Below are 27,245 nucleotides of genomic sequence, written 5' to 3' on the forward strand. Positions count from 1 at the left end.
AGAGAGAGAGACCGGGTCGGTAAAAAGAAGGCGGACCCGAACTGCCTTCTGGGGGAGCAGCCCACAGAGAGCCACCAGCATGGGGCCCACAGCTTCCTAGACATCTCCCTACCAAACCCGCTTAGCACCGTCCCCCAGGCCCGTTGTTGCCCAAGTCGGGAGCAAGCCTTCTTAGAATGTCCCCAGGGCCCAGCCTCTAGGTCCTCAGGTCAGGCTAAGGAGCATTGCCTCCCATTCTGAGAAATGATGCGACACCTCCCCTCGGCCCCCTCTCCCATAGGGCTGGTACGAACGGTGCTGGTGGAACGAGCCAGCCAGCCAAACCCACTACTGGGGACAAGGCGGGACCTGCTAGTCACGGCTCCCCTGAGGCTGGGCGGGATCTGACGGCTCCCCAGAGTGGGTCCCTACACACACGTAGGAACCCCAGGTTTTGTCTGCTCTCTGCCACCCAAGACCCCCTAGCAAAAAAAAAAAAAAAACCAGCCTGCTGATGGCCAAAACCTACTGAGGACTAACTCTGATCAGGCACTGTACTATACTAAGTGCTCTACTCACATGGTCTCATTTCATCTTTTCTGCACTCCTATCAGGTGCGGACGATTGACTCAGAGAGGTTAGGAAACGTGCCTAAAGGTCACACAGCTGGTGAGTAGTAAATCCAGAACTGGACCCCCAGGATGATCTGAATCCAAAGCCCAGGCTGGACCCTCACTAGTCAAGGTGGGGTCCGTGGACCGGCAGCCTCAGCACCACCAGAGACCACGTTAGAGCTGCTCTCCCCTGCCCTGCAGAGTCAGCAGCTGCCTGTAGGCAAGTTCCCAGGTGATGCCCATGCCCGTGGCAGTTTGAGAAGCATGGATGTAAAGCAGGTTTCCCAGGCTGGCCGCTCCTGGGTTGTTGTAACTGCCCCACCCTCAACCTCCTAAGGCCTGTCCCCAGCTGCCTGGTTCTGGCTCCTGAGGTGGGACAGGCCCTCTGCCCAGGCTTGGGGAAGAAGCCTGGACCTGGGTCTCAGGGGGAGTCTCCAGGCCCCTGCAGCCAGCCCAGGCCACAGCTGGACAACATCAACCCTTGTCTGGCTCTCCTTAGAGCATGCTGCTGTGGCTGCCTGAGACTCTCCTGGCCCCTCCTTTTCGACTTCCTTCTGGAACGCAAGGCTCTTGGCCTCGGTCTAGTGCTCTCCTGAAGGGGGTCTCTGGCCATCACCAATCCTTGCAGTGTCTCCGCTCTCTAAATATTTTGGGCCCCCCTCTGGCTTCTAGAATGCCCCATGCTTCATGTCACTCCCTCTCTCTGGACACCAAGGGCCCGTGCGAGTTGCCATCGGGAAAGAGGCCAACGGCTGCTTGGGGAACCTAGCCAAGCTCACAGGAAATGTCTGACACCACCAGGCAAGCGGGATTTGGCCTCTCAAAGCAAAACACAGCTGGGCCGACAGTGGGCCACTCGGACTTTCCCAGATTTCATGGCACTGAGGTCCCAGGGCAGAGACAGACTGGGCCGGCCTGGAGGCGGCAGCCCATTCACGACATCACAGTAGCCCCTGGCCAGGGAGCCTTTGAAGCTGGAAGAGGATGTCCCTGCTGTGGGCCACTGACCTCCCAGTGGGCCCTCGCCCTCCACTGCCTCCTGCACACAGTGACTCCTTCGAAGGGGGAGGGAAAGCTCCCGCAGCTCCTCCTCCTCTCCCCAGCATCGGGTCGCATCCATTCATTCGTTTAGCTTATGTAAATTGAGCACCTACAGTGAGCCAAGCCTGCTCTTAGGTACCAAGGCCTTCTCGAAAGAGCAGGACACAGTCCCTACTCTCCAGGAGCTCTTGCTGCGGGGAGCAGAGGAACAAACCATCCGGAGGCAGAGTGTGGGGTGCTCTGCCAGGGAAGCGCAGAGCCCCCCCTCTTCCTGCACTGAGAGCAGCACAGGGGCTGGTGCCCTTGGTTCTGGGTACAGGGTGAGGGTCCGACGGTGGGTGGGCCCTTTCTTAGGTGACTCTTCAGTTTGCACCCAGTGAAGCAAATGCGGATTGAGCCTTTTTATAAGCTAAGACTGTGGGAGGAGCTTTGGGGAGATCCAAAGAGTGAGAGAAGGAGTCTCTGCCTTCCAGGGCCCAGGCCACACAATCTGATTGCAGACAGGGCGCAGATCCACGGGGTGTGTGCTGCAGGGGGTCAGAGAGCTGGGTGGAAGTGATCGGGGGCGCTTTTTGGAGAAAGTAGTACTGGGAGGAGTGGGCTGAGCTGGGCAGATGGGGCAGGGGATATTAAACAGCTCTGACTCAAGGGTGCGAGGGAGAGAATGACCTGCCAAGCAACTATCCCCCATGCTCACTTGTGTGCACACAGGGGGGTTCCATGCATTATAAAAGGAATGAATCCTACAAGCCGAAAGAGAGCTTGCAGGGGAATGCCTGCTCCATCCTGCCCTTGGCTGACCCTGGAGCTGGTACCTCTGGTGTTCTTCCAGATGCCTTCACACCAGGCCCACCCACCTTGGACCAACGGCTGGGACCAATCATCACAGGGCTCAGGCCCTGCCCACCTGCTCACAGCCAATCCCAGGCCATCCACCCTGGCCCCTGTGTTGTCTACCTGGCCCTCAGCTCTGCCCCAGCATTCCAAGGCCTTGGCCAAAGGGTTTGATTCTTCTGGTTTTGATTTGGATCTTCCTAGACCTCAACTGGAGTTCATCCTTCTGTTCTTTGTGCTTCTGGCTACTCTTGCAAACTAGCTGCTTGAGTGCTTGGGGCTCTGGGACCCTACCTTACTGAGACCCCCGTTGCCCCCTGCTTCAGAGCTGTAGGATAATCTCAAGCTCCTTTCTCTTCTCTCCTGAGCCTTCCCGCTGGGGCCCTGACCTTGAGGCCAGCCTCCTTTCCCTGGTTCTCCTGGCCTCCCAGGCGACAAATCCTTTTTCCCCTTAGTTCAGCAAGACAAGGTTGCAACCTTTTAGAAAGAACATCCTAAGTAGGAAGTGAATGGAAAAACTCGCCTGAAAAAACAAAAGGAAAACACAGCCCCCTAGAAATGGACCAGTTTACAAAGTTCAGATTTCCTGTCCAGAGCTAGAAAAAGTCTAGCCAGGTTGGCTGGCAAGCAGGCCAGGGAATCCTGCCCATGAAAGTTCTCCTTGCCCACATTTTATTCTACACCCTCCCCCCACATGCTCCTGCTATTCCCTTCAAGGAGAGAAGTTACTGCTGGGCAGTGAGTGAACTGAAGGGCTTCTTTGGGCAGAGGGGGCCTTCCTGCATGGACCACAGGCAGAGGAGGAGGGGGAGGAGGAAAACATTTATAAAGAGTTTACTATGTACCAGCCACTGTTCTAAGCACTTTATATCAACTAACTTAATCCTTACAACAGTTCCACGCTTGTGATGATCATTGTTGTCCCCACCTCGTTGTGAGGAATCAGAGAGGTAAATAACTTGCCCAAGGCCACCCAGCCAGGAAGTGGCCACGACAGGATTCGAAACAAGAGGGTGAGAGCGTTTATGCCCTCTTCAGCTTCCTCCCAGGACCTGGAGGGTAGCGACTCCATCTCCCAGCTCCCCTGGCCGCCCGCGCCTGGCAAAGCCTGTGCCGGCCCCAGCACTCACCTCCCTGCTCACTCACTGCCCCTGTGGTCCGGGCAGGGAGGGGGAGGAGAGCAGGGAGGAGGAAGGAGAATTCTGGTCTTCTCCACCAAGGTCTTCCCCAAGTGGTCCCGAGGAAGAAGCCCCGCTGGGGAGGGACGGCGCCCCTGGGTCCTGGTCCCACCGAGGAGGGGACTCACCTGGCCGGAGGCCGCTGTGATGCCACTGACCGTGCTCTGGGGGTTGTGGTGCTTTCTCTGGCAGTGCTGCTCCTGCGCAGGTTGGGGGACCCCTCGGCTGCGCGTCGCGGTGCTGGCCTTGAGTTCTGGGGGTCGAATTCCTCCTCAGGAATGACCTCCTCACAGCGGGCTCCGCGGAAGCCAGAGCGGCACACGCAGAGCTGGGGCCGGCTGCAGGATCCCCGGTTCTGGCACGGCGGCTGGCACACGGCTGGGGAGGAAAGGGAGAGGGGTGAGGGCCGGCAGGGGGCGGGGGGGCTGACACCTTCCTGTCAGGAGGGCCACCTGCTGTGTGCCTGCCCCCCCCCCTCCAGCAGGAAGCCCGACTCTGGCCTCAGAAAGCTCCCTGGGCCCATCTGCCGCCACTCCACCTGTAGGTCCCCGGGGGGGGGGAGCGGTTACCCTGTCATCTCCGAACAGCCCATCAGGGACTGAGTGACCAAAGGTGTCAAGCACTCCCAGCAGGACACCTGACTTTGTATTGTATGCTTGTGCTCACTTTTAGCTGTCAGCCCCTCCTCTCAGACTGAAAGTCCCAGGGGACAGACATTTTGTTTTCTTCCCTCCAGTCGCCCCAGAACTTGGAATAGAGACTGACATAGAGTAGATTTTCAATAAAGAATGGATGAATGAATGAATGAATGAGTTTTTTTAATGGGAGAGGGCTCAACACTGGCCTGAGAGTCAGGGTGGTGGTGGGGCTGAGCGGTTGAGGTCTTCCTGTCTTCCGTGAGCTGTGTGATCTTGATCTCACTGAGCCCCGATTTTCTCATGAATCACTTGAGGGGCAGGCTGGGGAGTCTGGGGGGCATCCTAAGGGTTCTCAAAGCTCCCACCTTCCTGAGCAAGTGCTGGAGCCCCTGACCAGGAGCAGGAAGGACTCTGTCTCCCAGGCCCTGGGAGCAGCCTGGGGGCAGAGTGGGGCTGGAACTGGGCCCCTTCCTCCAAGCTGGTGCTGTCCTGCAGCCATGCGTCAGCAGCGCCGTGCCTTTGCACTGCCCTTCCTCACCTTGCAGAATCTGGAGCCCCCTCCAGTGACTAACAGCCATGGGAGAGAGAGTCCCGTGCAGAGAAACACAGTGGGCGGCAGGGCCCTGCCCCACTCCTCCCAGGACCTCCTCTGGGGAACACGGAGGAACCCAGGAGAGCATGGTCAGGCTCATGCTGGACCCTCTAAACCCAATGTCCCCTCCATCTGTCACTCATTCATTCAACAAATATTTGCTGAGCCCCTACTGTGTACTAGGCACTGGGCACGAAGTCCTTGTCCTCCTGGAGCTTGCAGTCCAGTGGGGGAGACCAATGGGAAATAAGAAAATAGCATCAGGTTACTTTGGGGCAGTATCTCAGGCTATGGAGACAAACAGGGTGATGCAGCGGCCCACACCTGACGTTAGATGGGAAGGACAGGGCAGGCCTCTCTGAAGAGCGGGGTCCGACTGGTACAAAGGAGGTGGACGGGTGAAGGTCTGGGCAGAGCCTTCCAGGCAGAGGGATAAGCACGTGCAAAGCTCTGGGGCTGGAGGGAACATGGTATGTTCGAGGAGGTGCCAGAGGTCCAGGGAGGCTGGGGTCTGATGATAGCAGGGAGCACTCAAGGTCAGGGAAACAGAGGCGGGTGATGCAGACCCTTGTGGGCCTCAGTTATTCTAAGTGCATTTGTAAACTCCCAGGCATCACTCCCTAGCCCCTGAGCCTGGGATCGCTTGAGCTATACTCTCCTCTCTGACAGCAGGCCTGGAATCCAAACCAAGGTCGGTCTGAAGAAATCTCTCCAAAATTCCACTTGGCCCATGCCACCTCCTTCTCGGAGATACTCACTGGCTCCCGGGAGCCTCCAGGATTCAAGTCCATAGACTAGCACCGAACACCTGTGTCTGATCCCCCTCTAACCATAAATCCCTCTAAGTCAACCTGCTGCAGCCAGACTGGCCAGTGGGTATGGCTCTCTCTTCTCTCTGCCTTTGTGTGCACCATGTCCCTTCCCTGGAACTCTTTCCCATTCCTTTCCACTTACCTAAGTCCTACTGTTCCTTCAAGGCCTCCCCCCAGCCCTGACGGCCGCCTCCAGCCAGTGCGCCCTCCCCAGAGCAATGAGGAACCGCGCTCACTGTGCACACCACCCATCAGGTACGCCCCGAGGGCCGCAATCAGCGTGATGGGTTTTCCACAGACGTGACTCAATTCCCCAGCTACTATCAGGCCCTGCAACTGCCCCTTACACCTCTTTGCATCCTTAGCTCCCAGGATATGCGTAGCAATGACCCAAGAACTCCTATTTTTATTGCGGCAGCTATTATCTACGGAGCGCTTACACTCTGCAGGCCCTGCACTTTGCATGTACGATCTCATTGAACCCCAACAATCCTCTGCAGCCAGTGTGGTTATGATTCTCATTTTATAAATGATGCCTCAAGCTCAGAGAGGTTAAAAGCTTGACTGAGGTCACCTAGCCTGTCAGTGGTGGATCTAGGATTCGAATCTGGGTCTGTTTGACTGCAAAGCCCAGGTTCTTTCCTCCCCATAGCCGGGCTGGTATGGTCCTTCCTCCCTACCATTTCTGAACCTTGACCCAGAGCCGATGATGAAACAAAGGGATCTGTTGGCTTCCAGTCAGCCACCAAATGCACCTTTGCAGGTGGTGGAGACTTCAGGACCCCATCCCTCTCCAAAGCCCACACCAGAAATCTTAGATGATGATGGACCATGTTTACCAACTCATGCATTCATTCGGTGAACATTCATAGAGCGCTCACTAGGTATGAGCTCAGCCTGTGGGAGAGAGGGCCCCTCTCATTTTTTTAAAGATTTTATTTATTTATTTTAGAGAGAGAGAGAGGGCATGGGGTGGGGGGAGGGATGAGGGGGAGGAGATTCTCAAGCAGATTCCACACTAAGCACGGAGCCCAACTCAGAGCTAGATCTCACAATCCTGAGATCATGACCTGAGCCCAAAATCAAGAGTCGGCCGCCGAACTGACTGAGTCATCCAGGTGCCCCAAGAGGACCTCTCTCTTAAGAAGTGTACTATCTCAGGGTGCCTCAGTTGATTAAGGGCCTACCTTCTGCTCAGGTCATGGTCCCAGGGTCCTGGGTACAAGCCTGGAGTTGGGCTCCCTGCTCAGTAGGGGGTCTGATTCTCCCTCTGCCCCTCACCCTACTCATGCTCTCTCACTTTCTCTCTCTCAAATAAATAAAATCTTAAAAAAAAAATGCACTGTCTCACATGGAAGAAGGGAAAGTCAGGGAAGGCTTCCTAGAGGAAGTGATGCTGATCAGAGACGCAAAGGATGAGTTGATTGGGCATCATGTCAATCAAGGGCAATCTGCTCACTCAGGGGAGAGTGGGGGAAATACCAGGTCTCACTTCAGGATTCCAAACATGAGTTGGATCCTGATGCCAGAGCATTTTCCTCAGTGCCTTGGCATGACTTCCTGGCAGGCCCCAGGTCTCCAGATAAATAGACCATGTCAGAGAATTGTAAACTTGAGCGCTTCCCCAAAAACAAAGTGCCACAATGGCAGGATTTGGGCCTATGGCCTGGCTGCCACTCCATCCGCCCAAGCAGACTTGGCCCCCACCTGACCACCCACCAGGCCCCATCACCACCACCACCAGAGACCAGCCCAGCAGCCAAACCAAGGCTGGTGAACACTGGGGAAGCAGGTTTGCCCAGGGCAGGTCTTGGCCCTGCTTTAGTTTTGGGAGGAAACAAAAAGGGAAGGCATGAGTGGTTTTCCATGAACACTGCATGACTGCAAGTCTCTCGGACCAGGGTTGGCAAACTTTGGTGGGTGCAATGAACAGCTCATACAAAATGGGTGGTTGGGGGAAATCATAAAAATAGCTTTTATATACTTATGTAACACCGTGGTAAATAAAAGTTCTAAAAGGCTTCCAAGCCAGCCCAATTTGTTGATGGAAAAAACCTGCTTGGGAAGATAGCCTTTCTGGATCAACCATTTTTGAAATTGCACAGAGGTCAGATTTGCCAAGGAAGATCCTCCAACAAGTGTCAGGTTTTCTGAGGTGTTGAGCCAGCTCTCGCCCACTCCATCTGCATCCTCTCTCAAGATGCAGGTTTTAGCAAGATGCAGGGAACCACCGGACATCCTCACTAAAAGTGGTCACGCTTTTGTTCTGAGCCGAGCATCTGCATCATGAGTCTGGCACATAAACTCTTCTCTTCTCTCTCCACTACCCTGAAAATCACCCCCAAATGGCTCAAAGTGGTGGTTCCTAGGGCCCATCTGTCAAAGGGTACATTCTTATGACAGTTTTTACTGGTCTGCCATAAAATAAATAAAACATTTCCTGAGTTTTTGTGTAATGCTATTTTTCCCATTTAAAAAGCATCCTTTATTTTGAGATCGTGTCTTTTCTGGTTTTTTTTTTTTTTTTTTTGGTGTTCTTCTTTTTTTTTTTTTTCATTAAAAGTGATGGCAAATGGTAATTTGGATATCTAACATCCTCACTTGGCAAAATGAAAAGCTGCCAACTGTAGTTTGGTAACTGTGGTGTCTGGGGTATTTTATGGGTGCATGCAATCCAAAAGTTTGGGACCCTTTGGTCATAGTGGTCATGTGGCCTCTTGTTGAAAGGAGACTGAAGCAAAACATTCCTGTCAAATGAGCACAGATTTCAGAGCTGAAGTATCAGAAAGGAAACCATCCATGTCAGAATGGGCGATGGCAGGGACTGTTGCATAAAGCAAAAAAAAGGAAATGCCGAGGGCCCGGGGAGAGGCAGTTCCATGCAGCGCTATGAGAATTCTAAGAGAGAAAACTCCCAGCCATGGCCGGCAGGGAAGTCTTCATGTTTTGTTCTTGGAGCCCCGTGTCTCCCATTTTCCCACGAGAGCAGAGATCATGCCTTATACTTGAGAATTCAACCCAGGATGGGGTATATGGCTTTAGTGTGTATTCATTGATTGATTATTGGTAAAGGCTGTGGAGCGGGATGCCCTGATGTCCATGTTTAGCCATCGAGGGCACATCCTCCCCACCCCCCCGGCCACTCCCCCGCCAACCAGAGGCCACCATCCTCAGACAACAAGCAAGCGAGGCTCTATCAGCCTCCCTGTGCTCACAAGCCAATGCCAGCTCTTAGCCATTCATAATTTGGGCTCCTCCTGAACCCTGGCTTTTCCATACTCTCCTGGCCCTCTCCTCCTCACTGAGGATTGGACATGTGGAAAGTTTCAGCCTTGGGAGTTCAGCTCTGTGCAGTTAGCAGGATGCCAAAAGAGAGGGGAATAAAAAGAAAACTCCTGAAATTGCTTTGAAAGTAAGAAATAGAAGGCATCGTTCCTCCAACCCCCTACCTTCTGGCTGTGCCCCTTCTACCTTCACTTGGCTCCAAAACAGTGGAGCAGAGATTTGCTCAGATTTTCCACACAAACCCCTGCCTCTGGGAGGAGACCAAACTCAGAATAGGCAGGCCTAGAGGGATTCTGGAAATAGCTCTCACCGTGTGGCCTGCTCCTACCACCCGCTCAGAGCCTCTGTGATCAGCTACTTGGTATTAGAAAGAACATGAGGCCGGGAGTCAGGAGGATCTGGTTTGACCCCAGCTCAGACACATCCCTGCTATGTGACCTTGGACTGGTGCCTCCATGATCTCATCTACAAAATGGGGCTGAAAATTCCTGCCTCAAAAAGTTATGTGAGTTGCAAGAGAGATCGTGGCTGTGGAAGGGCATTGCATTCTCCAAGGCTGTGCTATGAACTACAGTCTTTTTTGTTTTTTGTTTTGGTGGGCAGCAAGGCAACGTTTATTGAACAAGAGTAGAAAGCTACTGGAGAGGAAGGGGGCCTGAGAGGTTGCCCCCCGAGTTTCTAAGTTTAGGGGTTTTTATGAGCTCTTCAGTGGAACTTTCTTAAGCAATCAGGGTGTGCTGAGTCATGCCAATCAGGGCTTTGGTCACATATCTGTCTACCTATTAGGTTAATATCAATGTGCTGATGGTCTCTTTTTGCTGACATCTGGGGGCTTATGTCTTAACTGCCCTTTGCCCATGATAGGGACAAATGCTTTGTGGTTAATTGTCTTATTTTAGGACATTTTGCAGAAGTCATGTCTGCAAAGGCTACAAAACAGAATGCTAGTGAGGATGCATTCCAGTCTAATGCTGTAGCCACAAGCTGTAGGCGGCTATTTAAAATGAAATTGATTAAAATAAAATAAAATGGTGCATCTGGGTGGCTCAATTGGTTAAGCAGCTGCCTTCGGCTCAGGTCATGATCCCAGGGTCCTGGGATGGAGCCCCGCATCAGGCTCCTTGCTCAGTGGGGAGCCTGCTTCTCCCTCTGCCTGCCATTCCCCCTGCTTGTGCGCGCGCTCTCTCTCTGTGTCAAATAAATGAATAAAAAATCTTTTTAAAAAGTGTAAAATTCAGTTCCTCAGTCACATTAGCCACATGTGACTCACGGCTACCATGTTGAACAACAAGCTATAGAACGTTTCCATCGGCACAGAAAGTTCTATTGGACTGCATTGCAAAGCTTTAAGAAAAACCACCATCTATCTCCCAGCGGCAGAGGCAAGCCAGCCTCTGGACTTCTCTTCCACCACTGTTTTCCCAGGGAAAGGCAATGTCAGGCCCTGGGTAAAGGGATGGACCAAGCCCTGTGGTACGGAGGCAGGGCTGCTTTTCAGGTGTTGAATACAGCCGGTCCGCTCTCTATCCCTACCCCCACCCCCACCGCCCAGAGATACCTTCTCCCTCCATCTGTGACCTATTAGATGAGGCACTGACTTCAAGATGGGTCCCTTAACCCTGTGTCTCCTCTAAGACCTCCAGCACCATCCCCTCTTGTCTGGGAGATGAACCTTAGCTCCAGATCAGACTCTGGGCCCAGCACCCCCACACCTGAAGCTCAGCTGCTCCCTAGGTGAAATCTCCATCTTTCCTAAAATCTGTGTCAGTGGGACACAAAGAACCTACCCACTGAGTTAGCGGTCCCTCCCTCAGGATGGGGCCCTGTCCCCTTCCACACCCAGAGGCCTACCCACCCTCAGTATTTAGCTCAGCCCTGCCTTGGACACCCCACCTTCGGCCTCCACCCAGAGGTTTCGGTTAGCCTTGGAACTCTCTTATAGGGGTGGGGTATCCACTTAGGCCTTCAGCAGTTTCTCCACAGCCTTGACCTCTGGTTTCTACAGAAAGGGGCCTGATGTCAGAGATCCCTGAGGCCAAGGAAATCCCTGTCTGGTCCCCATACACGTGTCTTCAGAATCCACCCGGACCTGTCCTCTCCATACAGGGGCTCGGCCCAGGGGCCGTGTCTCCAGGCCCCAAGCTCGGCCCCGAGCCCCCAGGCTGTGGACGAAGTCAGGTCCTCAAGGACTTGCCCTGCTCCCGCCACAGCTGTGCTGGGACCGCAGCTCGGGACGGCTGGAAACGGCCCTGGGGCTCAGGGGCCAGCCAAGCAGCCGGCTCCGAAATAGCAGTTGTGTTCACATAAAAGCCTCTAATGAGAGAAAGATGCCGTTTCTTGGCCCCTCGTGTGCTCTCTGCAGACGCCGTCTGGCAGGCCAAGCGGGCCTCTACCGTTTGGCGGCCAGAGGGGAGGAAGGGGAGGTGTGAGTCAGACCTTGGCCCCCAGCCCCTCAGCATGGACCGCCCTGCTAATTGCATTAACAAATGCCACAATGCTGGGCCAGTCAGGGGCAGGAGGCCAAGGGCAGGGAGCAGTCCCAATTCCCACCGGCTCCAGCAGGCATGAGGAAAGAGACCACTGGGCAGGACTCGTGGCCCAGGGCTGAGGCCTGGGTTTGTCTCCAGCTCCTGTCCAAAAGCAGAAGAGTTACCCTATCCGCACAGCCCCGGGGCCTTGTCTGGGAAAAGGCAGGGCTTTGGGGCCTCTGGAGATGAGAGAAGGATGGGATGGGGTCCCAGGACAGCCTCCATCAGGGATGAGCCCAGGAACCAGCCTTCTCTAGGGGAGCGGCTCTAGGGCACGGAAGATAGTTCTGTGGCTGACATGGAGCCACCAAGCCCTTCTGTGGCAGCACCACATCCCTGCCCAGGGTCCGGGAAGATCAGGAGGGAGCGAAGACACTCCTGCTTACAACTCAACGAAGGTCAGGACAAAAGCATGGAGGAGAGAACAACCTTGCACCCAAAGAGACCTGTGTTTAAATTCTGTGTGACTTTGGGCAAGTCTCTTCACCTCTGTGAGCCTCAGTGTCATCTAGAAAATGATCACGCATCCAACATTTACTATTTACCTAGGATGGTAGGCAAGGCAGACATCGTCCTTTTCTTTGTGGAGCTTCCAACTTAGAGAGATGGTCACAAAACAAGCAAACAAGTAAGTAGAAGAACCGAAATGGAGGTGGGTATGGGTTATGGAGGGAGAAAGATCCAGGGGCTAGGATCCAGAATAACAAGGCTGGTGTAGGGAAGCCCCAACAGAGTGGTCAGGGGAGCTCCTCTGAGGAAGGGAACTTGAAACAGAGACGGGAAAGAGGACAGGGAGCCGGCCACATGAAGAGAAGAGGAAAGCAAACAGAGCAGCCTGCGCAAGAACCCGGAGGCAGTGTATTCCAGGAGTCCAGGCTGGATTGGGTGAGCGAGGGGGGTTCTGGGAGATGAGGCTGGGCTCACGGCAGCGGGAAGGAGGGAACAGCGATGTGTTATGATATGATGTCTGGAGAGAGAACCAGAGAGTGGGGAGAGCAGGTGGCCGGCTGCAACCATCACCCAGGAGCCCACACTGGTGCCTCGGACGAGAGAGGCAGCCGGGGAAGCAGGGAGCAGCAGATAGGCTCCCAGGAGATTTAGGAAGTGAAACCCGAAGAGGAAGAGCTCGGTGAGGAAGGTGTCCCTGATGGCCCCCAGGTATCTGACTCGAGCCTTCGGGCAGGTGGGGATGCCTTTTAACAGGGTGCTTAATACCTGGGCAGGGGAGCCGGCACAGAGGGAGGGAAACCACGAGCTTGTTTTGGACAAGCTGGGCCTGGGGATGTCTGGGGAGCATCAAGAGCAGATGTTGAGTAGGCATCCCGATGAAGGAGTCTGGAGGTCAGAGGAGAGGGCTGGCTAAAGATATATATATATATATAGTGTCGTCAGCCCAGATTTCCATCCATGGGAATACATCAGATCATTCCAGGAGGGGTGCGGCGAGAAAGAAGAGGACCCAGGACTCAGTCCTGGCACGGCAGAGAATCACACAGTGACCACTCAGGGGGTGAAGGGCTTGAAATGTTTAGTGTGGTCCCTGGCACAGAGCGTGGCTGCTATTATTATTGTTGACTAACAGTTAACAGCGCCTACTAGTGCTCAATAATAGGGGACAACTAATGCTTGGCTTGGCTCCCATGGCCCCCCTCTTTGCATGGGAGATTTGGAAGATCTGCAGAGTCTTGGGGAAGCCCAACATTAAGATGTTGGGTAGAAAAGGAGAGGCCAGCCAAGAAGGCGAGAAGAGGAGGCTGGGGATGGAGGAAGGAAACTACCAGGCCACCCATGTGATCTTGCACCTACTCAGTCCTTTACCAAACATGGACCAAGTAGGCACTCCCCTGGGAGTGGACACAGGACACAGCACCTGGCTTCAGGATCCCCTGGGTAAAAGCATCTCCTAAATACTTCTTTGAGCAAAGAGCCTTGGGGGCATGTGCCTGCTCACCAGGAAAATCTCAGGTACCCATATGTGGTGGGAAGAGAGACGATGGTCTCTTGCTAGGACCGTACCCTTCACGTTAGTTGGGTCTCCACTGAGGTCATGTGATTATTCCCCTTAGCCACCTCTCACCCTGCTCTCCTCCACTCCCTGCCAACTACTGAGTCTCATAGGATGGTTCTTCCAGAGACAAGCCACACAGAGGCTCCAGACTCTAGCTCCTGGAAGCTCTTAACCAGTCGGTGGCGATCCCACCCCTGCCGTGACCCTTTTCTCTAACGTTTGCTCAGCATTTACCATTATGAGGCCCTGGGCTAACTTCTTTACATGTATGACTTCTCTTCATTCTTGTAATTACTACGGGTGCTATTCTTTTTTTTTAGAAGCATTGTCTTTTTTTTTTTTTTTTAAGATTTTATTTATTTGACAGAGAGAGACACAGCGAGAGAAGGAACACAAGCAGGGGGAGTGGGAGAGGGAGAAGCAGGCTTCCCACTGAGCAGGGAGCCTGATGCGGGGCTTGATCCCAGGACCCTGGAATCATGACCTGAGCCGAAGGCGGACGCTTAACGACTGAGCCACCCAGGCACCCCTATGGGTGCTATTCTTCTCCCCATTCAGCATATGGAGAAACTGAGGCTGAGAGCAGCCAAGCAGCTTACCTGAGATCACCATACTACTAAGTGATGGAAGAAGGGTTTGAACCCAAGGAGTCTGGCTCCAAAGTTGGGGCTCTTACCCACCTGACCATAGTTTTGCCCAATGGGATGAGTCATTACAGAGATGGGATGGGTGGGGCCACATCAGGGCCACATTAGGGGGTATGGGGTCCTCATCTCACTGAGATGTGGACCAGAACAAAAGCCACCATGCACTCAGAGGCTCTGGACCAAGAAGGCAGGAGCAGATGCCAAGGCCCATTCCAGGATCTCCTGAGTTTTCTGGAAGGGTTAATAAAAGTGAGGCAGCAAAAGGGGACCTCTTGGCATAGTCCTGGGATAGGCCCTGCATTATTCAGTACGTGCTTACTGAGCCTTTCCCTTGTGTCCAATGAGCACCTGCCACTGGGGCATGCCGAGGGCCATGTGACACAGTCCCTGCCCTCGGTGTCAAGGCCAAACGTGTATGGAGCACAGAGAACATGCCAGGCCTTGGACTAAACTTTTAACCTGAGTTATCTCATTTGTCTCTTACAACTCTGTGAGGCAGAGACTAACACTAGGCACATTTTACAGGTGAGGAAACTGAGGCACAGAGAGCGTAAGCATCTTGCTCATGGCCACATAGCTAAGTGGTGGAGTTTGCATTTAAACCCAGGTAGTCAGCACAATCTCCTGGATGTGGATTAAAATGACAGCTAAACTCACCATGTGCCAGGCTCTCTACACAGACTTGCCCATTTATCAGGAGCATGATCCCTGTACTCCAGAGCCAGGCTACCTGGATTCACATCCAGGCTCTGCTGATTCCTGGATGCATGACTTGGGCGAATAGCTAACCTCATTTGTAAATGGGGAGAAAGATCAAATCTAGTTTATAGGATTGTGAGGATTAAAAATTAACAATATCAAGTCCCTTGAATAGTACCTGACCCACGGTAATAGCTACAGTGTTATTATTAATCCTCAAAAACAACACTATATAGATTGTTAAACCCATTTTATGGTTGAGGCTCTGTGGAAGAAGAGGGCCAGTCCCTTGCCTGAAGACACAGAGCTGGGATTCAGATCCACAACTCCTTGGATTTGGCACCAGAATCCAAAGCACATGCTCTTAACCTTGAGCCTTACTGCTTGGTGGTAGAGATGGTGGGGTAAGCCACCTACCCCCCTCCTCAACAGCTTCGGGACCCCCTCTGCCCCACCCAGAATAGCCTCTGTGCATCTAGGCTGAGAGAAAATGAGAAATCAAAGAATTCTTCAAATCTTCCTCCCCAATGTGAGCCTTCAGAAGCCCCCAAAGCGTGTGTGTGTGTTGGGGTGGCGATGGGGGTGAGCCAGTCTGGGAAGGCTGGACAGTCTCCCAAAAGCCCTAACTATAAACAGGATCCAGTCAGCCCACACTCTACGGTGCCCCCCCCCCGGAAGGACTTCAGGCAGGCCCCCGGCAGCTGCCTCCACAAATACATAAACCCATAAACCCCGTAGCAGAGCTGGCAAAGCCACGGAAGGGAAGGCAGATACCGCGACCAGAGGAGGAGATGAGAGCCCAACTTCTGACCTTGCCAAGGTGGAGTGAGGAGCTGGGGTTCCAACAATGGCCATCTGCAGGTGCAGTGGCTCCCTGAGGTCCAGGGACCGGACAGGGACGAAGGAAGGGGCCTGCCAGGCAGATGGACTGGGAGGTCACAGCAACCGAGGATTCTCTGAGAGGAGGAAGGAGGGGGCCGCGCGGTGGCCCAGGGGGCAAGGGCCATCCCTCCCTGCACTTGAGTAGTGGGTCAGACCCACAGATTTCTGGCAGAGACCAGGGGACAGACTGAGTCTCCACACGGTTCTGGGACTAGACTTCATTCTTGGCAGTGGGGGTAGGTCACCCACCCCTCCTTGTCGGCCCCTCTCCTGCTGGCCAGGGAAGCACCCCACATGTGTGAAACTGCTGGGAAAGAGCGCTGAGCATTCCCCAGCCTTGGCACTCTTGGCTCCAGCCAGGAGGGCAGCAGTGGGGAGGGGAGAGGAAGATACTAACCACGGGGCGGCGGCGCTGGGGGGGGAGCAGGAGGACCAGCTGACAGGGTGTGGAGCCAAGAGCCCCACATTCTACAGAGCCAACACCCCACCGCCCACGTGGTTCTCATTAGGCTCTTTAGCAGCAAAATGGCAACAAGCAAACAGCACAAGGCCCCGCTCATTAGCACACAGCCCTTCCGTGGGCAAGGCAACTTCAAGTGGGAAAGGCTAATGCCCACTAGCAGTTCCTCCAGGAGGGCTGCCAGCCTGCGGGCCAGGGTCTAGTGGGGGGAATGACCGGGAGAGAAATAGGGGGGCTGAGGACTCCCAGGCTGAAGGGGGATTTGGCAGCATGCTGGAGCATCCTCTGGCTGGGGCACGAGGGTACACACACGCACACACGTTGCTTCTGACAATCTGCCGACTCACCCAACCTTGAGTTTCCAGCGTCAAAACTCCAGTTTGGCAGAGACTACCACGGGAAAATCATGAACAAGTTAGGAAACCAAGAACCTCCAGCGCTGGAGGGCCGGAGCGCGAGGCCCAGGCCCAGAGCCCTCGGGCAGCTGGTGAGAGGCCAAGCCCCTCTGAAGCCACCCTGCTCCAGCTTCAACTCAAATCTCCGCAACCCTCTCTGCCAAGCTCACCAGAACGTACCAACCCTCCTCCCCATCTCCCACCCCAAATCCCTCCCTGGTCCTTCAGGGTGCACCAAGGCTCTGTTGCTCCAAGTGTGGTCCCTGTACCAAAGGCAGCAGCCCCTGGGAGCTCGTTAGAAACTCAGACTCTCCAGCCCAGACCTGCTGAATCAGAATCTGTACTTTATATTTTTTTAATTTTTTAAAAAAGATTTAATTTACTTATCAGAGAGAGAGAGCACAAGCAGGGGCGGGGAGCGGCAGGCAGAGGGAAAAGCAGGCTCCCCCCTGAGCAAAGAGCCTGATGTGGAACTCGATCCCAGGACCCCGGGATCATGACCTGAGCTGAAGGCAGACGCTTCACCGACTGAGCCACCCAGGCATCCCAGAATCCGCACTTTAAATAAGATCCCAGAGGATTCGTGGGAACATCCAGATTTGGGTTAGGGCCCCCGCTGCACATCTTCCTATGACTGGCCAAACCCTGCTCAGTGGTCTTCAGCCCTGGCTAGAATTGCCTGGGGTGCTTTAAAAATATACCAGTGCCCAGGCTCCAAGGGCCCAACCTCAGAGCTTCTGCTGAGCATGAAACCCTCTGGCTACCCACATCCCTGGTTTCTCTGCCCACGGGAGTTGCTGATTTTGAGTCTCTGAACCTCCTCCAATGAGTCTGTGACCTTAAGCAAAACCACCCGAGGCACACTGTCTTCATCTTTATCATTTTGAAGGACAAGGGTCTTTCCCCCATCTCGGCCCCCAGCCAGAGAGGGCCTGTCCTCTGAGAGCCCCACTCATCCAGGCTCCCTGAAAAGGAAAGAATTTTCAGGGGAAAGATCTGCTTTGCTGCTCGTTTTTGAGTTGGGGGTTTTGGTTTCTCTACCTGGAGACCCTTAGAGAGACCCAAGATTCTGCGTGAGCTTCACCGTCAGGCTGGGAGAGGGCCAGGGCCATGGGGTTTGAAGTGGAACCAAGAGCTGGGTGAACCAGCATCCCCCTCGTGTCCCCATCCCATCCCCATCTCAGGAGGCCTCAGAATCAGAGCTGAGGGAATCCATCAGGGCTGGGAACACCGCAGGTTTTTGTCATAGACCATTAGCTGTGAAACCCTCACATTGAATAGGGCCTGGGGCTTGTCGCTGGCCAGGAAGGGGTTCTGGTGAGACTGAGACTTTGCAGCCAGGCTTAGGGCCTGGCAGAATGTAGTGGCAGGGGGGCAGTCAGGCGGGGCTCCTGGGCCGGGAGCTGACAAGACCTCAAGAGGAGCCCTGGAGTGTGAAGGAGAAAGATCCCGTATCTGTTTTCCCCTGTGAGGATTCCAAATTCTAGAAGGCCTGGGGCTCAGCTGGGGTTGGGAGGGAACAAACCCCCACAGAGAACAGTATGGGATTCTGAAGTCAAACCGCCTGGATCCAGCCCCGGCTCTAGGCCTTGGAGTAGCGTTACCTTGGCCGTGTTTCCCAATCAAGCCAAGACTCAGCGTCCTCGTCTGTAAGTGGGAATGATGACTAAACACCCACTGCATAGGGTTATTGAGAGCCTCGAAAAAGACATGTGAAGAGCTTAGCACAGTGGGGGGCGCAGAGCAAATGCTCAGCTGTGAACCAGCAGGAGTAGCCGGCATGGTGGGAGTAGCTGGTCTCTGCTCACAGGTGCAGACAGTGAGCCCCGGAAAGATGAGGTCAGATAAGCTATCTGGCCGCAGGCTGTAGTGATTAAGAAGAGGGACCCTGGAGTCAGGTCACCTGAGTTCAAAATCCTGCCATTTCCAGGCCACATGACCTTGAACAAGTGACTTGCCTGTGCTCAGTTTCCTTCTTTGCCCAATGGATAGTGGTCCTCCCTGCCCCATGGGCCTCGCAAAGTGTACCTGGCACAAACTGCGGGCCGCGTAGCCATCGGCTCTTATTGGCACTGCCTCTGTCCTGTGAGTGAAGGCCTGGGCATCGGGGCCCTCGCTCTTCCTGCCTCGCTCCTTGCTTTCCACGTAACTAAGATGACGACTCTCTCTTTGCTCTCATCGGGGCCAGCCAGGAGGAAGGGAGACTGCTCCAGACATGGGATCGGAGCCTCATCTGACAGCCTCATGGCGGCAGGGGGCCTGACAGAGGCCAGGACCGGCGGGGGCAGGGGCCAAGGCAGAGGGGGATTCCCATAGCACGCAAGGTGAATGGTGCCCCTAGAAATGAGGTTCTGGGGCCAGGCATGTGCTGCAGATCACAGGGGTGTGTGCGCGCCCAAGGGCCCCTACGGACAGGGCGAGCGGGGCACCAACACAGTGGGGCAGCAGGAGGGGAAGCTTTGAAAACACAAGTGGGGAATTTTATCTGAGAGTCGTTTTCAGCTGGAGGCCTTTTTAAAATCTCCCTTCCACCGTCCATTGCCTCCGTTCTGGAGAGGCAGACCGGGAAGACACCTTTGCTCCAGGTTCCGGAGTCCCTGGGCCTGGCCAACCTCGAAGGAGAGGGGGGAGAAGGGCGGATGGGGCAGAGGCACTCACGTTTGATACAATGGTTGGTGCTATTTGCTGTCGTCCATCCTGGGCAGCACTGTCCCCCGCAGACATTCCTCCTGTGGGGTCAGCAAAACCGGGTCAGCACAAGGGTGCTCAGAGAGGTACTATTCCCAGAGCCCCTTGGATGGTCCCACCCTCTATGGGCAGGGCCCCGGGAACACTGCCAGGCTGGCCAGACCGTCCTCCTTCTCTAGGGAGTCCACGTGGCCCCGGGGCAAGAACTTGGCAATCCCGCAGATCTGACAGTTGAATCCCGTTATTCTCTGCGTGATCTTGGGCAACTTCACTCTCTCCAGCAGTATGATGGAGGGAATAATACCTGCCTAGCTGGACTGTTGTCCCTAACACAAAGAAGGCACTCTCTAGGACAATTAATGACAGTGATGATGCAGACGATGAAAAAAGCAAGTTCAGAGAGGTTCAATGACCCGCCGAGGCTCAACAATGAGTAAGTGCCAAAGCCGGATCAAACCTGAGTTGCCCTGCCTCTAAGTCAAGCTCCAACCCTACACTGCCTCTCACCAAAAAATAAACACCGTGGTCCTTTGCCCCACAAATGCTGACTATCTAAGCGAAGCTGGAAAACACACATAAAATAGTCTTTGGGAAACACATATGCATCATCAGCCAACAAATGCGCATGGGAGGAGCCTTGCCCTTGGGCAGGCTGGTGCATGGTGCAAGGGGAGACAGAGGGACCTGGGGTTATAGAATTTCTATTTAAGAGGGGCTTGAGGTGGGGTGCCTGGGTGGCTCAGTCAGTTGGGCGTCTGCCTTCGGCTCGGGTCATGATCTCCGGGTTCTGGGTTCGAGTGCTGCATCGGGCTCCCGGCTCAGTGGGGACCCTGCTTCTCCCTCTCCCTCTGCTCCTCCCTCTGCTTGTGCTCTTTCTCTCTCTCTCACTCACTCCATCTCAAATAAATAAAATCTTAAAAAAAAAAAAGGGGCTTGAGGTGATGAGCTGGTAGGAAGATGAAGCTAGGGCCTTGGGTTAAGCTGCCTGTGCACAGTGAGCACACTCGTTTTATCTGCGCAGGCGAACGGAACTTATTTTATGGGGGATAGTCCTTCCCCAGCTGTGGGGCCAGCACTGAGGGCCCCCACAGGAGAAACTGGTCTGTAGTAACTGCTGGGGTACTCACCCAGCTCACTCAAACTTCGCTTTCAGGTGTGTGGTGAAGCCCGTGTAGCACCAGCAGCTTTCACCAGCCCTGACTCTCCATCTGGAGACCCAAATGCCTGGGCCTGGGTGACTTCTCTAGAAGGGTTCCCCCCGGGGAAGGCGCCTGAGGGCCTGGGCCTGGCCCTGGCTGTGTGGACCCCATTATTACCATCAGAAATTGTCTACTGAGCACTCACTGAAACAGGCTGAGTGGGGCAGCAGAGAATGAGCTGGAGAATCAGGGTGCAGAGAGGGGGGCCATTCCTGTGACCTCTGTGGACAGAAGAGTGAGCATCTGGTCTCGTTTATGAGTTTATTTGACATTTGAGTGAACCCCAAAGCTTGTGTGGTTTTTGGAGCCTTACAAAACATTCAAAATAAATTCCTGCAGCTTGGAAAAGCTGAAGCCCATTTCTAGCCCTGTGGCCCAAAGTTGTGGGGAGCTGCCTCCCAGCGAGATCCCAGAATGTCCTCCCAGCCAAAAGCTGGGCCATTCTGGCCACCTTGGAGCCACTCTGGACCGCGGCCTTCTGCTGCTTCCTGGCTCTATGAGAGCCTCCTCCCCGGCAGGGCCCAAGTTGCTGGGTTCTGAGGAAGGGGCTGGTCCTCATACCCAGGCTTTCTGAGTGTGCGCACTGGAGGAAGGGATGGGTGTACTACCCACGCATTTGGAAGTCACTACGCCTTGCAGTGGTGACAAGTCCTCTTAGAGGCCAAGGAGGTCTTCACAAGGAAACAGACTGCATGCCTGAGAGTTTTCTAAGAACTAGGGTCTGTTAGTGTCCAGATAGCACAGACTGAGGGGCCTACTTGACTGGGAGGTCATGGCATGGAGCCCAGCCCAAGGAGGTCCCCTGAGCCAGCTGTCACCCCAGATGCCCTCGGGACAGCTTTGTAGCTGACTATAGGGGGCAGCAGCCTGCCCCTCAGGGCCTTCAGGAACACAGCGAGGCCTGGTCAGAATCAAAGGCTGCCGGGCAGGGGTGGCCAGGCTGGGGCTGGAAGGGCACTCAAGAGAGATTCAGGAAATCAATGGGGGACTCTGAGAGTTCTTTCGAGGCCAATATTCGAATCTTGGGCAGAGGCCTGGAAGGTGGGAGATGAGCATTCAGCTGGGAGATGACCATTCAGCTGAGAGATGACCATTCAGCTGGCTCTGGCTAGCTAGAGAGAGCAAGTAAGTCTGACTAGCTGGGGCATATCCGACTCAATGGTTCTGACCCCTTGGAAGGTACCACCATGAGATCATATGAGCCCAACCTTCCAGGTGACACCTCTCAGCAAACATCAACTCAGGATCCAGCATCATTGTCCAACCTTTAGGGACACATCTGGCCAACAGCCTGGAACAGCTCCTGGTCCACTTCAGACCAATGTGATCATACTGGTCCTTTGTTAAAAACCTCCCCTGACTCTCCATTGGCCCCTTTGAAGCCGGCCAGGCCCCCATCTGCTTATGCAGTCTAATTGCCCTCATCCCCCGTCCTGTCTCCACAACCTTCCACAACCAAGGCTATGATCCTCCAAGGCTACAAAATTTGTTGTCCTGCAATTGCACCACATAGGGCCACATTTTGATGTGGTGCCTTTGCTTAAACTGCTCTCTGCCTAGAATGCCTTCCCTCTCTTTGCTGATTGAAATCCTTTGCATAATCCAAGACTTCCAGATCAAATGTTACCTCCTCTGTGTAAGCCTCCCCTGATATATCCTCTGCCTTCCCCATTCCCCATCCACTGCAGTCATTTAGTCCTGATTATCTCAGGTTACTGGTCATATGTGTCCCCAACTTGACTATCTTGAGAATTCTTTCTTATTCCTCTTTGTGTCTAACACAATGCCTGACACGTGGTATACATTTAATACTTCTTGTTTCACTTAATCCACTGTTTCCCAAATAATGGATGAGCCACACCCAGGTTAGGAAAGGGGGTTTTAGGTTTCCACAACCACAGCATTCAACACTGCGAGTCACGTGGTGAGAAAGTGACCCCCTTTTCAGTGATCTTTCTAGCCTGATTAAATCAGTAAAAAAAAATCAGTCTGAGGTTGGGTCCCGATGCCAGGTCCTTCCCTCCACACTTGCTAGTCTCCCTTTTCAATAGGAAGGACACACCACACGGTTGAGCTTCTAGTTAGACACCATTAGAATTTAAAAACATTTTCTTTTCATTTCAATTTTCCTACAATTACCTTCTTTTTATGCCAAGTGGTACTATTTTCAACCATGATAGTGATACAAAGTGTCCTTGAAAAATGAATTTATTTGTGTAGAAAAATGAGTCAAGCACTGTTTGCAATAGCAAAAAAAAAAAAAAAATGTAAGTCATCTAAATGTTCAAAAACAGGAGGATGGATAAACTGTGGTATATTCAGACAGCAGCATAATATACCACAGTTAAAACGAATAAACGTGGGCTGATTATATTAACATGGCTAGACTCAAAAATCTAATGAGGAGGCGAGAAAGCAAATTGTAGGAGGATAATACAGTATGGTATCACTTATCTGAGTTTAAAATATGCAAAACAATATTGTGTATTTTATGGAGGCATGTATCTGTAGTAATAGTGTAAAAACATACATTGGAATCATGAGTAAATTCAGGGTAGTGGTTAACTCTGGGAAGAGAGAGACAAATTTATGGAGGGATTTTAAACTAAAAAAATCAAAAGCAAAAAATGCCAAAATATTAAGGTTTGAAAAATCTGGATCGTTAGTTATATTATTTCCAACTTTTTTTATATGTTTGTACAAAACCTCATAATATAAAATAGTTTAAAATAGATAAAATACAAAATCGTACTATTTTTTACAGTGTGTAAATTTAAAGAAAAATAATAGAACAAGAGAGAAAAGAGCAGGGGAAATTATTAGGCTGTGAGGCTAGTTCAAGAAACACTGAATATTGTGAAACAATGGCTTTAAAAGTCCTCTGTAGACCATAAATTCCATTAGTGCAGGATCTGTGTCTGCTGTGGTTACAATGTATCCCACACACTAGAACTGTGTCTGGCACATGCTTAATAAATCTTCATTGTGTGCAATAAATCCCCACCACATGCCAGTTCTGTGAGGACACCGGCTGTGCTGGGCTCTGCTGCAGCTCCATGGTCCAGCACAGAGCCTGGCATACAGGAGGCTTTTCAAATATTTGTTGAATGAATGAAGAATCGCCCATAGTAGTAATGTAATTCCAAGCTTCACCAGCAGGTGGCACTTGGTCCTTGGCCGTGAGCAGCCCACTAGGCAACTGCCAGAGGTCAGCCTGGCCAGAAGCCATTAGCCAGAATGGGCCTGCACAGAGGAAGCAGATGGACAAGATTGCTACTCAGCTCACTTGGAGTGGTTGCGTGGACTGCCAGAGGAACCCACCCTTAATCAAAGCTGCAGAAAAGAATCTGGGGGAGGAGCCAAACCCAACATGTGATTTGATGTGTGCACCTGTGTATGACAGGTGCCTAGGGGTGGCACCCAGCCCGCGTCCTTACACGCCTGTGCCCATATATCAGTTTTGTTGTGGTGACAATCTGCTTTGCACATCCCCACCTCACTTCACAACTTCTAATAGTGCACCCTTCCAATCCCAACCTCCACTATTCTACCTTCCCCCAACTTGCACCTAAATGCCTAAGCTATGAGCTCCTCCATGATCTGCCCCAACCTATGCGTCCAGCCTCACTCCAATGGCTTCCCTACACCAGGGTGCCATCCTACCCCCAGGCCAGTGCCAACAGTGAGAAGCCCTCAGCCTTGGGCAGTGCTACACCTCTGGGCCCCACTCCTGCCACCTCCCCTCTTGTTTCCCTGAATACTGCCCATCCAGCCACAGGGACTTCAGCTCCTCTGAGCTCCTCAGCCATAACTGTCCCATTCCTTTATGCTTAATAGGAAGCTTCCGTTACTAGTAAGCACATTCACTGGTACATATCTGTTCATCTCTCCAACTGCATTGTAAGTAATTGAGTTGCTCTCTTGGCAGGAACAATGCCTTTGTCTCTGAACCCCCATCCCCTGTCCCAGGCTCTGCACACTTGCTCTTAGGAAGCATGTATTCACTTGCACACGTCAGGAAAGGAAAAAACTGAAACACAGCCGGTGCTCCATTAACACTTGTTGACTGATCCTGTGTGTAAGCAACTTGGCAGTGCATGGGTCTGCTCTCCGCCTGTTTTAGGTTGGGCCTTGCTGGGGCAGCAGGGAGTTCATTCACTCATTCAACAGATACTTAACGAATATCAACTGTCTGCAGGCTCTGTTCTAGGCACTAGTAACAGCAATGCACAAAACAAAGCCTCTGTTTTTGTAGAATTGACATTGGTGTGGGCAATCAACGCAGAAACAGGTAAAGCACGTGAAGGGAGACAGGGTGGGGCAGGTCTGCCAGAGCAGACCTGTCTGAGCAGAGATCTGAATGAAGGGAGGCAATCCTGGGGAAATAGGAAGAGTTCAGCAGCCAAGGAAAACCTGGAGCGGAAGGCCACCAGGCACACCGTCCTCCAGGGTAGAACTGAGGGTACAAGTGTCCTTGCTGTGCACTGGGACTAAAATCAACTGGGAAATTGGGCCCAGGCCATAGAGGGCTGCCAGAGCCCTTCCCAGCCTCTCGGATCCTGCCCTCCTCCAGCCCCGCCCTTCCCCGGGGCTCCCTTTGCCCTCCATTCTGGAGACACATGGCATACCCCGACGAGGCCAAGTGCCCCTCAGCCATGAGGATCCCCGACATGGGGATGGGGTTGCCTCCGAGCCTCCCGACGCTGCGAGGGCGCCCCCAGCGGGCAGCAGGGCTGCCCGGGGAGAGGGAAAAAAGCAAATCGCCGGGTTGGGGGACACAGCCCCGCAGATTGCGCGAGTCGCGCTGACACCTAGCTGCACAGGCGCACACACAGACCCCCTCTCCCACGTACCCACTGTGCCACAGCTCGGCGCGAGCGGGCTTCCGGCCCAAAGTGCCCTCGAGCCCATTCCCCCTCCCACGTCCAGCCGCGCGCGGGCCCAGCCCAACCTGCGTCCCAACTCGTACACTTGTAGCCAAGTTCAGGATTCCCTGCCAGCCCGCTTCCCGGAGATGCATCTGCCTTGGCACTCTGGAGCCCCGACGTCCTCCACCTACCTGCGCTCTGAGCCCGCTCAACCGCTCTAGGGCCTCAGGCGACTGGAACGCCCACCCCGCTGCCCCCTCTGGGCTCCCTCTCGGATCCCCGCGGTGCTGCGGGAGTCTGCGGGCACTGGTTAGCGGGGGGCAGGAGAAAGCATGGGCGCCTTGGGAAAGGATTTAGCGTCAGGTCTCGGCGAGCTGGTACGAAAGGGTGAGGATGGTGTTTTTCTTTGCCCTCAACTCTACAAAAGTGGGTCAGATCTCCGAGCCTCAGCTTGAGGACCCCCGTGCTTTTCCTTGCAGTCCTGAGGCCGCCTTGGCCCCGGAGGAACCAAGGGCACGAGCCCGGGGCCCTCTCCTCTCGCCTGCACATCCCTCCACTAATGAGCACATGGGGACCCACCCTCGCTCCCTCCCCCCCCAACCCCCCCTCCGGCTTTCCTCTGCAGTGCTCACCCCGTAAGCCGCCCCCGCGGCGGGGTTGGGGGCGCAGCCCCGGGCCGCTGGAGGGTTCCGAGGCGCGGGAGGGCCGGGGCGGCCCGGGCCCGGGCTGCGGGTTGCTGCTGGCCCGAGGGACTGCTTCTCCAGGTCTGCGCAGGTGGCTGGGCTCGCCGCGGCTGCTGCGCGCGGGGCGGCCTCCTGGCCAGCGCGTCGGCGGGCCTCCGGGGGCTCCCCCAGCCGGGTTGGGCCCGCTCCGTGGGCGGCAAGCCCGGGACTGGCGCGTCCTGCTCTCGGAACAGACTGTACACCTTGGCTGCAGACGCTGCGGGGTGACTGCCCCCGGGGCGCCGCAGCCGATTCGCGTCCCTGCCAGCCAGCTCGTATCTTCCCACCGTGTCCCTCTGAGCATGGCCCATGCCCACGAAGACAGCCAGAGTGAGGGCCAGGAGGCCCCCGCAGCGGTTCTGCCGGGCGCGCCCGGGGCAGCGGTGGGTGGTCGGGGGCCTCATGGCGCCGGGGGCGACTGGAGAGCGCTGAGCGGGGGGAAGTGCCCCGGGGGCTTGCGGTGGCCGCGCTCCGCTCCCCGGCCGGCGGCCCGCTTCTCCCGGTCTAGGGGCTCCAAGCCAGCCTTCCCGGGGCGAGGGCTGGGCGGCGTGAGCGGTCCCGGGGCTGCGCGCCCCGAGCCTGGCGTCCGCTCGTCTCCAGCCGGGCGCGCACCGCCGCCGCACCTTCGCGCCTTCTCCCGTCTCTGCAGCCTTCTGAAGGGCAGACGGACGCTTTTATTTTTGGAAACCTCCCCCTGTTTTTTCGTCTCTTTTATCTACACCATGCCCCCTCCTCGGAGGGACAGCTCAGCCCCCTCATTACGGGAGAGGGAGAGAGGAATTCCAGCAACACCCACTTTGGCACCGGGAAGCGAGCGGGCGGCGAAGGGGGGTTAACCCGTGAGGAGCTGGGGGCAGCGCAGGGCTGACCCGACGGCTGGCAGGGGAGACGACGCCTGCCGGGACAGGGGCGCCTGGTCACCTTCCTCTCGTCCTGGTCAAGCTCGAACTGCTGACCTGTCCCGAATTTCTCTCCTGCCTCTGGCCTCTGGAACAAACTCCCGGTTGCATGACCAAGGCTGCGGCCTCGAAGGTCTGGAGGAGGCCAGGAGAGGTATTAAGATCGGCGTGACAGGGCCGGGCCCCGAGGGACGGACGTCCGGCCCCTTCGCTTCCCGCCCCCGCCACTGGGGGCGCAGGCTCCGGGGTGGGCTTAGCGCGGGGCAGCGCGGGGCAG

General features: G+C 54.5%; 1 protein-coding gene across 1 annotated transcript in view; it reads right to left on the bottom strand.

The window, feature by feature from the left end:
- Positions 1 to 26,473, bottom strand: part of LTBP2 (latent transforming growth factor beta binding protein 2) — a 101,150-nt gene extending 74,677 nt beyond the window's left edge. Inside the window, exons 1-3 of the mRNA XM_032405576.1 lie at positions 25,980 to 26,473; positions 19,251 to 19,321; positions 3,775 to 4,024 (exon numbers count right to left, since the gene is read on the bottom strand). Of these exons, the coding sequence (XP_032261467.1) occupies positions 3,775 to 4,024; positions 19,251 to 19,321; positions 25,980 to 26,473 (815 nt within the window). The remainder of the gene's footprint in view (positions 1 to 3,774; positions 4,025 to 19,250; positions 19,322 to 25,979) is intronic.
- Positions 26,474 to 27,245: the final 772 nt, after the last annotated feature.

This window comes from Phoca vitulina, unplaced genomic scaffold, assembly GCF_004348235.1.
Source record: "Phoca vitulina isolate PV1807 unplaced genomic scaffold, GSC_HSeal_1.0 scaffold7, whole genome shotgun sequence".
In the NCBI taxonomy this organism is placed as follows: Eukaryota; Metazoa; Chordata; class Mammalia; order Carnivora; family Phocidae; genus Phoca; species Phoca vitulina.